This window comes from Peromyscus leucopus, chromosome 22 (assembly GCF_004664715.2).
Source record: "Peromyscus leucopus breed LL Stock chromosome 22, UCI_PerLeu_2.1, whole genome shotgun sequence".
Classification (NCBI taxonomy): domain Eukaryota; kingdom Metazoa; phylum Chordata; class Mammalia; order Rodentia; family Cricetidae; genus Peromyscus; species Peromyscus leucopus.
The window spans coordinates 51220620-51234263 of record NC_051081.1 but is presented as its reverse complement, the minus strand read 5'-3'; the positions used below and the strand labels follow the sequence as shown (position 1 = coordinate 51234263).

Sequence of the window (13644 nt, the reverse complement as noted above, 5' to 3'; positions counted from 1 at the left end):
CCCTAAAGACAGAGACATTTCTCTAAAATTTATTTGAGCAAAGGACATTGCTAACAGGGAAAATGGGATGTTTTAATGTTTGTATTTTGAGCACCCCTTCTGATGTTCACCTTTGCAAATGCGCAAATATTTTGGATGCAAGGTGATTTGTCTTTCTACTTAGCGGTTGATGAACTCTTCCTGATTGCCCTAGCTGCCTTAAGGGAAAAAAACGGTCTAACAGCCAGCTGGCTATCATTATGCCAGAACCAGCCATTGAATACCCCATGGACACTGAAGCATGGGAAACAAGGACCCCAGCTTCTCCAGGAGGCCTTTCCTGTGCCTTTTGCTGCCATGAGCCTTGATGAACTGTGTCTGCCTCCTCCAAGGAGCACGTCTGATGTTCTAGCAGAAAAACTGCTCAGAGTGGTGCTGGGGCTAAAGACTGCAGTGGGTCTAAAACCCAAGCCTTGATGGCGGTGATTGGTGCTGGGGAGGGGCCGAGCATCCAGCTGCCTCACTGCCCAGGAAGCAGATGACCAGTCTGAGAGCAGCTAGGGAAGGAGTAATGAAGCAGAAGGAAAGATGAGGAGGGAGTGGAGAGTTGAGAGAAAGGAAGGACAAAGGCGTAAGAAGCCAGGGAAGAGAACACGCTGGCCACTGTTGATGGAATATTCTCAGAGAGCTACCAATTCCTTAGAGTCAAGGGTCTTAGACCCTAGCCCGAGAGCTATAATACTAGTCTCTGCCAAGGTCTAAATTTCTAAAACTCCAGGCCTGGTGGGTACCGGTACACTTGTAAGGCTAAGGGTTCTTATACCTGAGACTCACAGGGACTGCGACCCTGGAGGGCACCACTTTCTGATGCTGTTGCTCACTGCTGCCAAACGAAGTAACGAGAGCTACTGGAGAGCTTCTCCTTGCCTGTCCAGCATTCCTATCTGGAGAGAGCAAAAGAACCCTTGGCCTGCTGATTGGTGATGCCAATACCCTACTCTGCTCTGAGGTAGATAGCCACCGTGGTACCTTGACTCCTAGACTGGGAGTTCTAGTCCTCACAGCTTGCTGATGACAGCGGTCATTACCATGGACCAGTGCCTCTATATTTCTCTAGCTTGTCCCCTTAGCTATCACATAGCCCTTCAAGAGGACTGGTCCTCCCTGGCAGATTATCTCCCTTCATACCCAACCTGCCATGTGCTCTGATCTTAGGGGCTAGATGAAGTGTTTGTATCAGTTGCCCAGTCAGCTGTCCACCTGCTGCTGCCCCTGGGGAGCAGAATAGGCAGCTCCATGTGTTAACCCTCCAATCACAGTGCATGTCTCCAACCATTGTGCAGGGCTCATTAACACTCCAGCTGCAGAGACTGGCAGGGTATTCAGCGATGGGCGTGTGTCCTTATATTTGCAGAAGGATATTGACTTTACAATCACATTTCGGGAACTCTGTTCAGCTGGCTCAGCATTCCTCACGTGAAAAGCCGAGGAGAGCCATGTGTCAGATTTATGTTCTCTTTAGTCCCCAGGGTGTTTGAGAAGTGGAGAATGCTGCCCAGCAGTGTCATCCTCATTAAACCATCCTGTGCCCTTTGCCTCTCAATCTGCTGCCAAGTGGAACCTGGAATATTTCAGTATCGGCAGACTAAGATGATGTCACCCGATCTGAGCACTGATAATCCTGCTGAGTGTATCCTGGAGCCCACAGGCAACTGTGAACCAGAAATTCATTTTGAATGCTGAAAGGGGGCATATTTGTTGCTCCAGGAGTGGGCCTAGAGGTGTAGATGTGGTCCTGGCACTTTGTGCTGTCTACGGTTTCCCGTTTCCCCAGACTCACTGCCTCTCAGCAGAGGAAAAAAATAGGGAAAGTAATTTTATCCACATTTTGGGAGGGAGGGAGGGAGAGAGGGAGGGAGGGAGAGAGGGAGGGAGGGAGAGAGAGAAGGAGGGAGAGAGAGAAGGAGGGAGAGAGAGGGAAGGAGGGAGAGAGAGGGAGTGAAGGAGGTAAGAAGGGAATGACAGAGGGTGGGAGGGAAAGGGAGAGAGGAGAAAAGGAGAGATAGAGGACCTCCTGGTGACTATATGGATATAGATTTTTTTTTTTAATGTGTGTGCATCTGCAGATGCACAAAAGCCAGTTTGTGCCAGGAAAGCTCATCTGCTTGGCCTGACGAGGACTCTCGGCCCAAGAGAGTAGAGGCATTGGTGTCTTTCCTCTTAAACCCAGAAAGGGCTGGTGAGCATAACTGGTCCCCCACACAGGGATCTTTGGAGCTTCTTCCTACAGTACAGCTGACCTAGGTGGCCCAGCCGTGACTGGCATAGGCCCTATCCACTCTTGCCAGCCTTTAGACCTGGCTCCACTTCCTACTGCAGAAGCACAGGCTACCTATCACAGCCATACTGCCAGTTCAGCCTCATGCCCCTTCCTCCCCAAACGGTGCAGCCGGGGGCCTTTCCGCACCAAGATCGACACCATGAAACTCTTCTAGGTTTATGAATTCTCTGCCACCTCTCCCACCTCCAGTGGGTAACTCCTCTGGCTCTAAGATTCCCAGGAGCATCCCACACTGAAAACTCCCTGTCTTCCCTGACCATTCCCACCAGTTCATCTTCTAGGGAATAGTGTCCCCTCTTTTGTTCACCTTCAATTTTTTTTTTTCATAGTCAAGTAACAATTTGTCTGTAGCCAATGTGGAATAATGAAAATATTTTCTGCCCGGAATAATAGAAATTTGAAGCAAATCGGAAGGTGTCAGGTAATAATTTGTTCCTTGAGAGATGCTGTAACTTTTCGCCAGCTTCCAATAAAACAATAAGCTTGTGAAGACAAAACCTAGTATGTTTTTTGAAGTCTTCTGAACATCTAACAAGACACCATGATACCATTAGCACTGGCATCTGTCACATATCTAAGAGCACGATGTCAGGGGCTGGAGAGATGGCCCAGAGTTAAGAGCACTGACTTCTTTTCTAGAGGACCCAGGGTGGATTCCCAGCACCCACACTGTGTGGTTCATAACTGTCTGTAATCGAGTTCTAGTAGATCTGATGCCCTCATCTGGCCAGTGCAGGCATAAGGCATGCACTTGGTACTTAGATATGCATGTGAGCAAAACATGTACACACATACAATAAGATGATAAAACATTTTTTTGAAAAATTGAAAGTGAGTATATGATGTCAGTTGTTTTAGGAAAAGATGATGGGCAGCTTTGGTCCTAGGCTTGAGGTAGTGTCATGGGGACATCCCAGTGGTTAGGCACCATGCCTGGGGTGTGCAGCACCCTTTCTTTCTTGATGTGTCCTAATGCTATTCCTGACCAGGCTTCAGACTCTGCCATCATGGCGCCCTGATCTGTGATTATACTACGGGCCTTTGATCTGTGTTTCTCTGAGCTGAGAGTTTGAGACTGAGCATTATTTGTTCATTGCTGCTGCCAACAGCACTGGAACCATGAGTCATCTCATATGAGCTCATTTGCAAGAGGGGGTAATGGTGAACACTGTCCCTTACCTCTTCATGGTGCTGTAGACTGCATCATCCACCATGAGCTGGCTCGCTTCCACGACACGGGTAACACGGGACTTCATCGTCTTCCCTAGGATATAAAACATGGCACCACTAAAACAGACCCACAGTAAAGCAACTCTGCCAGCTTTAGCCTTCCTCAAGTGCAGATGGACACAATGCCAGTCACGTGGTCTCTAGAAATGAATGGATTATTGGGCTGTTCTTGAGCATTAACATTTATATTAAAAATGAAACAGATTGTGAAAAGGTAAACTAAGTAACTGCATATTTCGGACAGTGTGTCAGTGAGAGGGCCTTACAGCCTTCAGCACCTGACAGCATCTACCTTCGCTGTTTGATGTAAGGAGAAGCAATATGATGGGAAACTGTTGGAGAACTTGAGACGTTTGTGATCTCAAGACACCAGCTTGGGGCACAGTGTCTACTCAGTCTCCCCGCTGGCTGCTAAATCCACCACCTTGTTATACCCAGTTCTCATTTCCATTCCCAAGTCAGCTGTGGTCCCGATTTCACTAGCTGGGAAAAGTACTCATCCCTCAGACAGTGCCTGTCTGCTTCCCACCATGATGATCTTGGACTAGCCCTCTAAAAACTGTATGCCCCTCCCTCCCCCCCGGATTTAACACTTTCATTTTGTAAGCATTGCCTTGGCCACAATGTCTCTTCACAGCAATAGAACACTGGCTAAGACAGCGTCTGAGAGTTTGTCTGGAGTCCAGTGCTGTTGGAGACGCTTGAGAATGTGTCTCTTTTCCCTTCATTTCATTAATGCCTTTTTGGGAAGTTCTGTACCTCATAACTGGCTTCCCCTACACTCCCATCACTGAGTGGGAAAAGTGACAGCTGAGACATCTCACCTTTCTTTCCTTCCTGTCTTTTAAAATACAGACCTGCGGGACGGCACCTCCCCTCACAACACAAAGACCCTGATGAGTAACAATCAGACTCCTTTCTGTGGAATACAAGACCCTAACAATCTACAAGGACCAGGTTTAATATTTCAAAGCTCTGGGTGTGATAGCCAGATTTCCCCCTTACTTTAAAATGTATCATCCTCTGGTACTAGAGGAATGGCTAAGTGAAGAACAACATCTGCTACACAGCATTAGGAACTCAGTCCAGATCTCAATATCCGTGAAACAGTCTGGCACAATCTCATGTACCTTTACTGAAATGCTGCACAGATCAGGGAGAGGAGGATCACTGAGGCTTGCTGGTTGCCAGTCTAGTTTCAGGTTCAGGGAGAGAATCTGTCTTAGGGTAATAATGTAGAGCGTGGTAGGACTCCTGATGCTCTTTTGTGGCCTCTATACACATGGGCACAAATGCCCTTACATGCCTGTGTACATATCCCACCCCACCCCCAAACTAGCTACTTAAAACAGGCAACTCATTTTCTCTTCTTTAACAAAATAATGACCCTTTGAGTGGATGCAGCAGAAGAACTTGATCCGTTCTTCATGGTGTATCCTATGCACTGTGAACCTTAGAGAGCTGGGTCCCTGGCCTCTATCCAGTGGAGGTTGGACTTACACTTGTCGTGTGTAAGACCTAAATGATTGAATAAAAGAATTAACTATAAAGCAAAAAAAAATTTTTTGTGTGTATGTATTTACTATTCTGGGGAATAGTAGCTGCCAGTGAGAGAATTTCCTGTTATTTGCCCCTATTAAAATGAAATTTAAATTAAACGGATCATACATTGCTTATACTTAATTGCTACATTACAAAATATTTTACCACAATTTAAAGAAAGGTTTATTTCAAATTTTGTCTTTGAACCAAAGATTTTTATATTAATTTTTTTCCTGTAGAAATGCTTTCTCATCTATGATCTTCTAAAATCCCTGTGGGACTGAATAGATTTTAAATTAATTATGTTTTGGATAAACAGAGATGTCTCGTTTATCTACAACAGAGGAGAGAATCTTTCCCTCTGCCCATCTCAGGTTAATTTTCTGGGGCCGCATAAATTAGACAAAGAAAGGATAAACAAGAGAAAAAACTGGCAGCCAGCAAGCCTTGGTCTGTTTGCTGACATCCCATGAGAGCTGCCAGAGCTAACTGACAGAGCAGAGCTGAGAAGTTGACTAGATGGCATTCTCAGGAAAGGAAGAAAAGAGGGAAGGAAGGAGGGAGGGAGGGAGGGAGGGAGGAAGAAAAGAGGGAACAGGTGGTTAGGGACCAAGCTGTGAGGAGGCAGATAAATGGGGGAATGCCACTACGCAGCTGGCAGCTGGGTTTGTGACGTGGGTTCCTGGATGTCTGTGCCTGGCTAGAGACCTGGAGCCTTCCTTCCTTTCTTCCCCTCAGGGAGGGATGAGATACTTTGCAAGTGGATTTTCTGGCCAGCAGGTGGAGACAGAGTGCTTCTCTGTGACTTGTGGCATTCTCTCTATCTCAAGATCCACTCAGCAGGTGCACAGGCTACCCATGACTTGTGGTTGAGGCTAGGACAATGACCCTGAGAATTTCAACTTGGCCTCTTCTGTTTTTCTAGAAGAGAAATCCAAATTCTGGAGAATAACTTGACTCATTCCCTGTCTGGGAGATATCATCTGTCATCTGGCTTTCCACGTGTACCTCCTGAAAGAGCCATCTGCTCTGGGAGGCACACTAGCCTCTAGAATCCCACCCTTTGCATATTCATAGCTGGAATGCAAGAAGTCATACAAGAAGATACTGTGTGTCAGGACAAAGAAACAGGCTACGTAGTTCCAAACATGTTCACTAATACAAAGCAAAACGAAGTGAAACACAGCAAAGAAACCAAGGTTTCCTCTCCAAAGCCACAGAGGCCCCAGGCTCCTAAGGGCTGCCCTTGGCTACTCAGATCACTAGGCTTTTGCTCAGAGCCACGTGTGGATCCTGTTTTGACCGTCTCTGTTTTCAGAAATCTGGTGAACTAGAACAGAGCTCGCCAGCTTTCCCTTTTAAACAAACTCCCCCACTAGGCGAGCTTCCCAATCTCAGGATTTGCAGGCCGCTTTCCTGCTCACACTGCTGCTCATTTGTATCTTATTTTCTTTTCACAGCTACAACTAGCTGCTGAGTTCACCATGCAGATAATTTCGCACGGATCTTAATTTTGCACCAACACTGGAAGCCTGTCTCACTTTGTAGAGAAGAATACGCCGGTCTTCAGGAAGCATGGGCCACTAAGCATTGTCAAGAGATGCTCCGAGCAAAGTTTTCTTAGATTTATAATGGTCGTGGGTGTACTTCAGGAGAAAATGAAACCTTTTTTTCATTTTCAGTACTTTGTTAGCGAATTTCCAGGTGTTGAGGGCTCTTTCCCTCTGTGTTTTGAGCCATCTGGCTCTGCACAGTGATGTATATGTGTCCTATAGCTTCCCAAAATGCCATTGATGTCACCCGAATGCACAAAGTCACCTCTGCATTGTCATCTTCCAAATGCATTTAATTTTGGCTGTGGTGAAGTAGACCCAATGAAAACTGTTTCAAATACATTTCAGCAGTGAATATGTATTATTTCAAAGGCACTGTTGTTTTGTTTTCAGCTGACTAAATAATGTTCATACATCAAAGAATGCAAAATTGGACCACTGTGAAGCAAATACTTTTTGCTTGCTTTTGTGTTTGTCTGTGACAGGGTCTTATGAAGTCCAGGCTGGGCGCACTTCAACTTGCTATATATCCGAGGCTAGCCTTGAACTCTTGATCCTCCTGCCTCAGATGAGATTACAGGTGTGCCACCGCACCAAAAGAACTTAAAGAGCACTATCAGTGATTTTAATGATTTTCTTTTATTTAGTACCAAACCCAGGGCCTCATATATGCCAAGCCAAGTGCTGCCTTGCTGACCTACACCAGACCAAACATATAGCCAAAGCTGGCCTTAACCTTGTGATTCTCTTGTTTCATCCTCTTTAGTGTTTGCCTATCGAGATGTGGCACCACTACTGGTGTATTTTCTAAATAAGAAATTTATGGAATAGATGGATAGTAAGTCTGCTTCAAAATATCAGAATGAATGGTAAAATACATTCCAAAGTGCATTATCATTGTGAAAATTGTTTTATACATTGTCATATATTATTAAAAATGTAAACAAGAGATTTAAATATATTACAGATTTATAAATCATGCCTTTCATCCCAGCATTCTGGAGGCAGAGGTAGAGGTAGGGAGATCTCTGTGTGTTCTATATAGTGAGTTCCAGGCTGATGGGGGCTACATACTAAAATTCTGTCTCAAGAAACAAAAAAAAAAATCTGTGAGCAGAGTTATAGATAACCCACATCCTGATTTTTGAAAATAACACAATTTCTAAAATTTAAAGCCATGCTGTGCAGATGTTTTTATGAACAGCTCGCGGGTGCAACAGCTTGCTCTTGACTAGCCTCCTGACCTCTACCTTTTCAGTCTTGTTTTATTTCTCTAGGGCCTTGATAACGATTAAACAAAAGGATGAAGTGGTTTACTCCCTGACTGTGTGCTCAACACCTGTTATGTTCCAGATGTTAGAAGGGTTGGTATGGAGGAGTAAGATTTAAAACGGCTACCTCTTTTTTGTTTCCTCTGGTTGTCCATGGCAGCACACTTCCTAAGTTAAGGCTGAGCAGAAATGCCTGTGATGGTCAGGTGAAGGGACCCAGACTTGGAAGGGGAATGGCATGCCCATGCAAGGAGTGCCTTGTAGGTCCCAGTGGGAACACCCAGAAGGAAGGGAGGAAGGGAGAAAGGGAGGAGGGAGGGAAGGAGGGAGGAGGGAGGGAGGGAGGGAGGGAGGGAGGGAGGAAGGGAGGAGGGAGGCTTTCTTCGGGAACTCCTGAGCTTGAGAAGGCAGCTGGTGACTTCCGCACAGTCATGATGTCCAGACATTCAGAAGAAACAGGCAGAACATGCTCCTAGCAGGAAGCAGGTTCGGGTGTGGATGAGTGTGCTGAGGCCCAAGGACTGGGCTGTGTTTGAGAGATGGGGGCAGCAAGTGCCCTCCAGCATCCTGCCACCAGGACGCTTGCTCCCTCCCTACCCCATGTCCCTCTCTCCTTCTGTTCTCTATCCCCTCCTTTCCTTCCTTCCTTCCTTTTCCTTTTTTATAGCAGGGATTATGTTAACCTTGACATCTCAGTAGCTTTCTTACCGTAATTTTCCACACAACTGACGAATTCCAGAAACTATACTAGAGACATTTAACGAAAGATGGTTTTATAACAAAGGAACAAAAATACTCAGAACTTTTCTTCCAGATATATGTACAGGTAAAATGGAAATGATTTATTCTGCAATCATGAAAGAAAAATCAGTTCTTTTAAAGGAGGAATTACAATTTCATCCTTCTAAACTGAAGAATTACGTTATTCTCTTTGAAAAGCACAAAAGGGTCTTAACTGGTTCTCAACAACTGCCGCAACATGTTCAGTTTGTTGAGTGTGAAAAACAACTTTACAAGATGAAAAGATCACATATTGTTTGTTACTTACCCCACAAGACTTCTCTGCGTCTCAAGATGAAAGGGAAGAAAATTCCAGTTCCCATCACCACCAGTGTGACTGCCATGGCTCTAAGTGCTCTCATTCTGGAGCTGAAGTGGGGAAGAGATGATCAGGTATTCAGCAGTACACTGCGGGATCTACTATAAATACCCAGGTCTCTCCTCAGGTGGGCCCTCCCAAGTCCAAGGCTGCCACTCCTTAGTAAAGACACTCAGCCATCAGATGCATAGACAGCCTGGGGTGCTTTACAGAGCTGGTCCTCTGTTCGTCAGAAATGTGAGACTAGAGAATTGGAAATTTGTCCATTCAAACACATCTATATGGAGCAAACATCTGACATTAAGCATTTAGCACTTACAAAGATTAAATCCTTGCACCTGCTGTATTCCTTATGGAATGAGGACTATAATCAAGTGATTTCAGAAGAAACAGAAGATCCAAAATTGGTCATGCTCCACTTTCTAAGTCTTAATTTTCCTAGTCTTAGACACAGCTGGTTTTGAACCCCTGACTTTGCTAAGCAGGACATCCCAGGGAGAACACATCATAGTGCATATCGTAGTGCGTGAGGGTCTATAAGTGACCCAGCACACCTGAGCTGAAGTCATGGGAACAGGGCGCTGCCAGGCTTTGCTGGGAAAAGCTCTGCTTGCCACACAGCACAATAATGGCTTCCCATAGACAACTTTACCCCTTCCATGATAGATTTCTCTTAGAAAATGGAAAATAAAAAGTTTTACAACCTGACCATTTTCCTTCTCTCAGCCGAGGAAGTAGGATGTGCACCGCTGGGCGCGTTCTTTGTGGTCTTAACTTCTGAAATGTGAATCTTGATTAGTTTCCTGGGACTTGGTCACCTACCATATAAATGGACTCTGTGCTCGGATACCCACTCAAGCTTCTGAGGGGAGTGGCTCCATTCTATGTTTGCTTAGCACTGTATTCCTGCCAAGTTCCCCTGTGTCCTGGCTGGTCAGAAAGAAGGTGCCACATCACAGGGGACGCTCTGTCCACCCGACTTAGAGAGAAGTGTGATATTCAGAGAAAGAAGAAACTTATTAAAAACCAACCCCTTTAACACTTGCACATTTCTGAACTGATACAACTGGATGGATGGACAGATGGACAGATGGATGGACGGATGGACGGATGGGGGACACACACACACTGGTGTACACACACATGCACACAGGACATTAAAGTAGGAGGCAGACTTTGGAAGAAGATAGTGGTAAGGAAATGAGAGGATAATGGGGTACTTTGATATGCAATACATATGAGAAATTGTAAAACAATACATAAAGTTAACAAAAAGTGCCGCATAAAAGAGAAGATAGGAATCATCCAACATCAGCTGAATTGTGTGCTATGCTGGTCCCCAGTGGCAATGGCAATCTGGAAACCTTATTGTATATCCCTGAGGTACCAGGGTCCTTCTTCCTGAAAAGTGAATAAACTACATCCCTGTTTGAAAGGGTGAATAAAAAGTCTCATTCAGGATGTATTCGAAGCTCACCAGCAACATCCCCAAATCCACCATCTCTGAAATGGGAAAGATTCACTGGGCTCCTCCCTGACAGAGTAAACAATAAAAGCTGTGAACAATGGAAGCCAAGATGCAAAGACGATGCTGAGACCAGCCCAGCTGCCTGGAACAGGTCTGGATCCGCGGTGGCACCTGGAAACGGCATCCTAATTTGAGCCGCCAGCAGGCTGCACAGGGTGCTCCGGCTTTATGAGCTGTCACCCATGCCGGGCTGAGCTTTGGTGATGCAGCTGTCTTTGAGTCATTTCTGTTCCTCCGAGGAACTCCTCACCCATGTTCCCACAAGTAACCCCAATAAAAATTGTTGGTTTATCAGGTTGGACTTTGGTGGCGGCCATACTTTGGTCTGTCATTGGTTCCCTATCCGGGGTGAGGAGACCCGTGTGTTGTGTCTCCCCGAGAAAAGTTCTGGTCACACCTATGTAAGTACATTTCGGTGTTACCTGGAGGCCAACAGAGAATGCCTAAGACCATGATGATTTGCCTTAGAGAGACCCCTATGAAGGCAGCAGAGTGGATGCTAGAAAACTAGAACTTTTCCTTCTGACTATAGGCTGCAGTTCCCCCTCCTGTCTCTACTAAGCTGTAGTGATGAGTAAGTTACATCCATTTGTGGACACCAGTTAGTACTTTAGGGTACAAAGCAAAGAACGACAGAATGATTGGCTTTGCTTAAGACAGCCACCACCTCATGTATTCCTCTTTTTACCTCTCCTCATCTTCTCTTCATACCTCCTCATGACCTCTTCTCACACCCTTTTCTTATCCTCTTCTCATGTCCTCTCGGTATTTTTTTCTCAGATTCTCACCTCACACTCTTTCCATGCACCCTTTCCTCGTAGTCTCTCTCCACGTCTTCTCATACCCTCGCCTCACAGCCCTTTCTCATAATCTCCCCTTAGCCTTGCTTCTCACCCTCTCTCTGCATCTTCCCCAATTCCCTTCTCACACTGTGTCTTAGTTAGGGTTACTCTTGCTGCGATGAAACGCCATGACCAAAAGCAACTTAGAGAGGACAGGGTTTATTTGGCTTACACTTCCTTCCACATTGTAGTCCACCATGAAGGAAGTCAGAGCAGGAAACATTGTGAGAACTCAGAGGCAGGAGCTGATGCAGAGGCCATGGAGGGGTGCTGCTTAGTGGTTTGCTCATCGTGGCTTGCTCAGCCTGCTTTCTTATAGAACCCAGGACCAACAGCCCAGGGATGGCACCACCCACAATGGGCTGGACCTTTCCCATCAATCACTAATTAAGAAAATGTTCTACAGGCTTGCCTACAACATGATCTTATGGAGGCATTTTCTTAATTGAGTTTCCCTCCTCTGAGATGACTTTAGCTTGTGTCTAGTTGACATAAACTATCCAGGACAACTGACCTCTTTTCAACTTGACACACAAACATATCACCATTAAGCCACAAACTTTCCTTTCTCATTCATCCCCAAGATCTCACATAAAAAAACATAAGTAGCTTTAAAAGTCCCACAGTCTTTACAAATCCAAACACATTAAAAATCCAGTCCCTTTAAAATATTCAGCATGCCTTTAATCCCAACACTTAGGAGGCAGAGCTAGGCAGATCTCTGTGATTTTGAGGCCAGCCTGGTCTACAGAGCGAGATCCAGGACAGGCACCAAAACTACACAGAGAAACCCTGTGACGAAAAACATTATATATATATATATATATATATATATATATATATATATCAGTCTCATTAAAAATCCAAAATCTCTTTTAAAAGTTCAAAACCCCTCAACTGTTAGCTCCTAAAAAACAATAAGTCAAATACTTTCTTACTTTAAGAGAGAAGAACCAGGGCACAGTCAGAATCAGATCGAAGAAAAACAAAATTCCAACAGCGTGAATAACAAAATATCCAGTATCTGGGATTGACTCACAATTTTTATGGACTCCTTCAAAGGGGTTGGGTCACTTCTCCATCTCAGCCCTCTGTGGCACACACAACTTGTCTTCTAAGCTCAGGATGGAGCTACTGCACTGCTGCTGCTGTTTTTGCTGGTCATCCCATGGTGCTGGCATCTTCAAAATGCAGGGGTCTCTGCAGCAACTGGGCTGCACTTTCACCAATAGCCTCTCATAGGCTCTCTTCACAGTGCCAAGCCTCAACTTCTCTGCATGACCCCTTCAGTCCTGGGCCTTCAACTGCCACTGAGGCTGCACCTTCACCAATGGCATCTCCTGGCTTCTCACAGTGCCAAGCCCCAGCTGCTCTCTCTGATTCCTTCATGTTCTTCATGCCTTCAAAACCAGGACCACCTGGGTGACTCTTACACTATCGAGTTCAGCTGCCAGCACGAGGTACAACCTTGGCCACCTCTGAACACAGCTTCTAGGTTTCTCTCAGGAAACACTTCCCAGAAGGATTTTGGTTAAATGATGGCGATCTCTTCTTAATCACTGCTAATTTCTAAGTCCCAACCGACCAGCATCCATTGTCCCAGCAAAGCAAAGGTTTTACTTTAGTGGTTCTGGTCTCTTGTTAATCACAGCTGATTCTTCAGCTCCAGCTGACGAAACACCACAGATTTTTCACATAAAAAGCTCATTAGAGTCTTTGCTTCCTTCTGAAACTTCACAAGCCAGGTCTCCATCATCTTCTCTGGTTTCAACATTCTTATCTTCAAAGTTCCAACAAAAAACAGCTCATTTAGCTCTCCGCACTCAATGGCTCTTCTGGCTGAAAGTTCTAAAGTTCTTCTACAATCTTCCCCCAAAACATGGTCAAGTCTGTCATAGCAATACTCCACTATTCCTGGTACCAACTTCTGTTCTGTTCTGTTCTAGCTAAGTTAACACTGCTGTGATGAAACACCATGACCAAAAAGCAACTTGGGGAGGAAAGGGTTTATTTGGCTTATACTTGGACATCATAATGAATCACCAAAGCAAGTCAGGACCCGCCCCCCTCAAGTGGGGCTGGAACCTGGATGCGGGAGCTGATGCAGAGGTCCTGGAGGGGTCCTGCTGCAGGCTTGCCTAGAAACCTAATTTTATGGAGGCATTTTCTTAGTCGGTTCCACTTTCATATGACTTTCGCTTGTGTCAAGTTGACAGCTATCCAAGACACATTGTCTCCTCACATTCTGTTCTCATAAAC

General features: G+C 45.4%; 1 protein-coding gene across 1 annotated transcript in view; it reads right to left on the bottom strand.

Moving 5' to 3' along the window:
• Tpo (thyroid peroxidase) overlaps positions 1-9058 on the bottom strand; it is a 57978-nt gene extending 48920 nt beyond the window's left edge. Inside the window, exons 1-2 of the mRNA XM_037198014.1 lie at positions 8965-9058; positions 3500-3584 (exon numbers count right to left, since the gene is read on the bottom strand). Of these exons, the coding sequence (XP_037053909.1) occupies positions 3500-3584; positions 8965-9058 (179 nt within the window). The remainder of the gene's footprint in view (positions 1-3499; positions 3585-8964) is intronic.
• Between the last annotated feature and the right edge of the window lie 4586 nt (positions 9059-13644).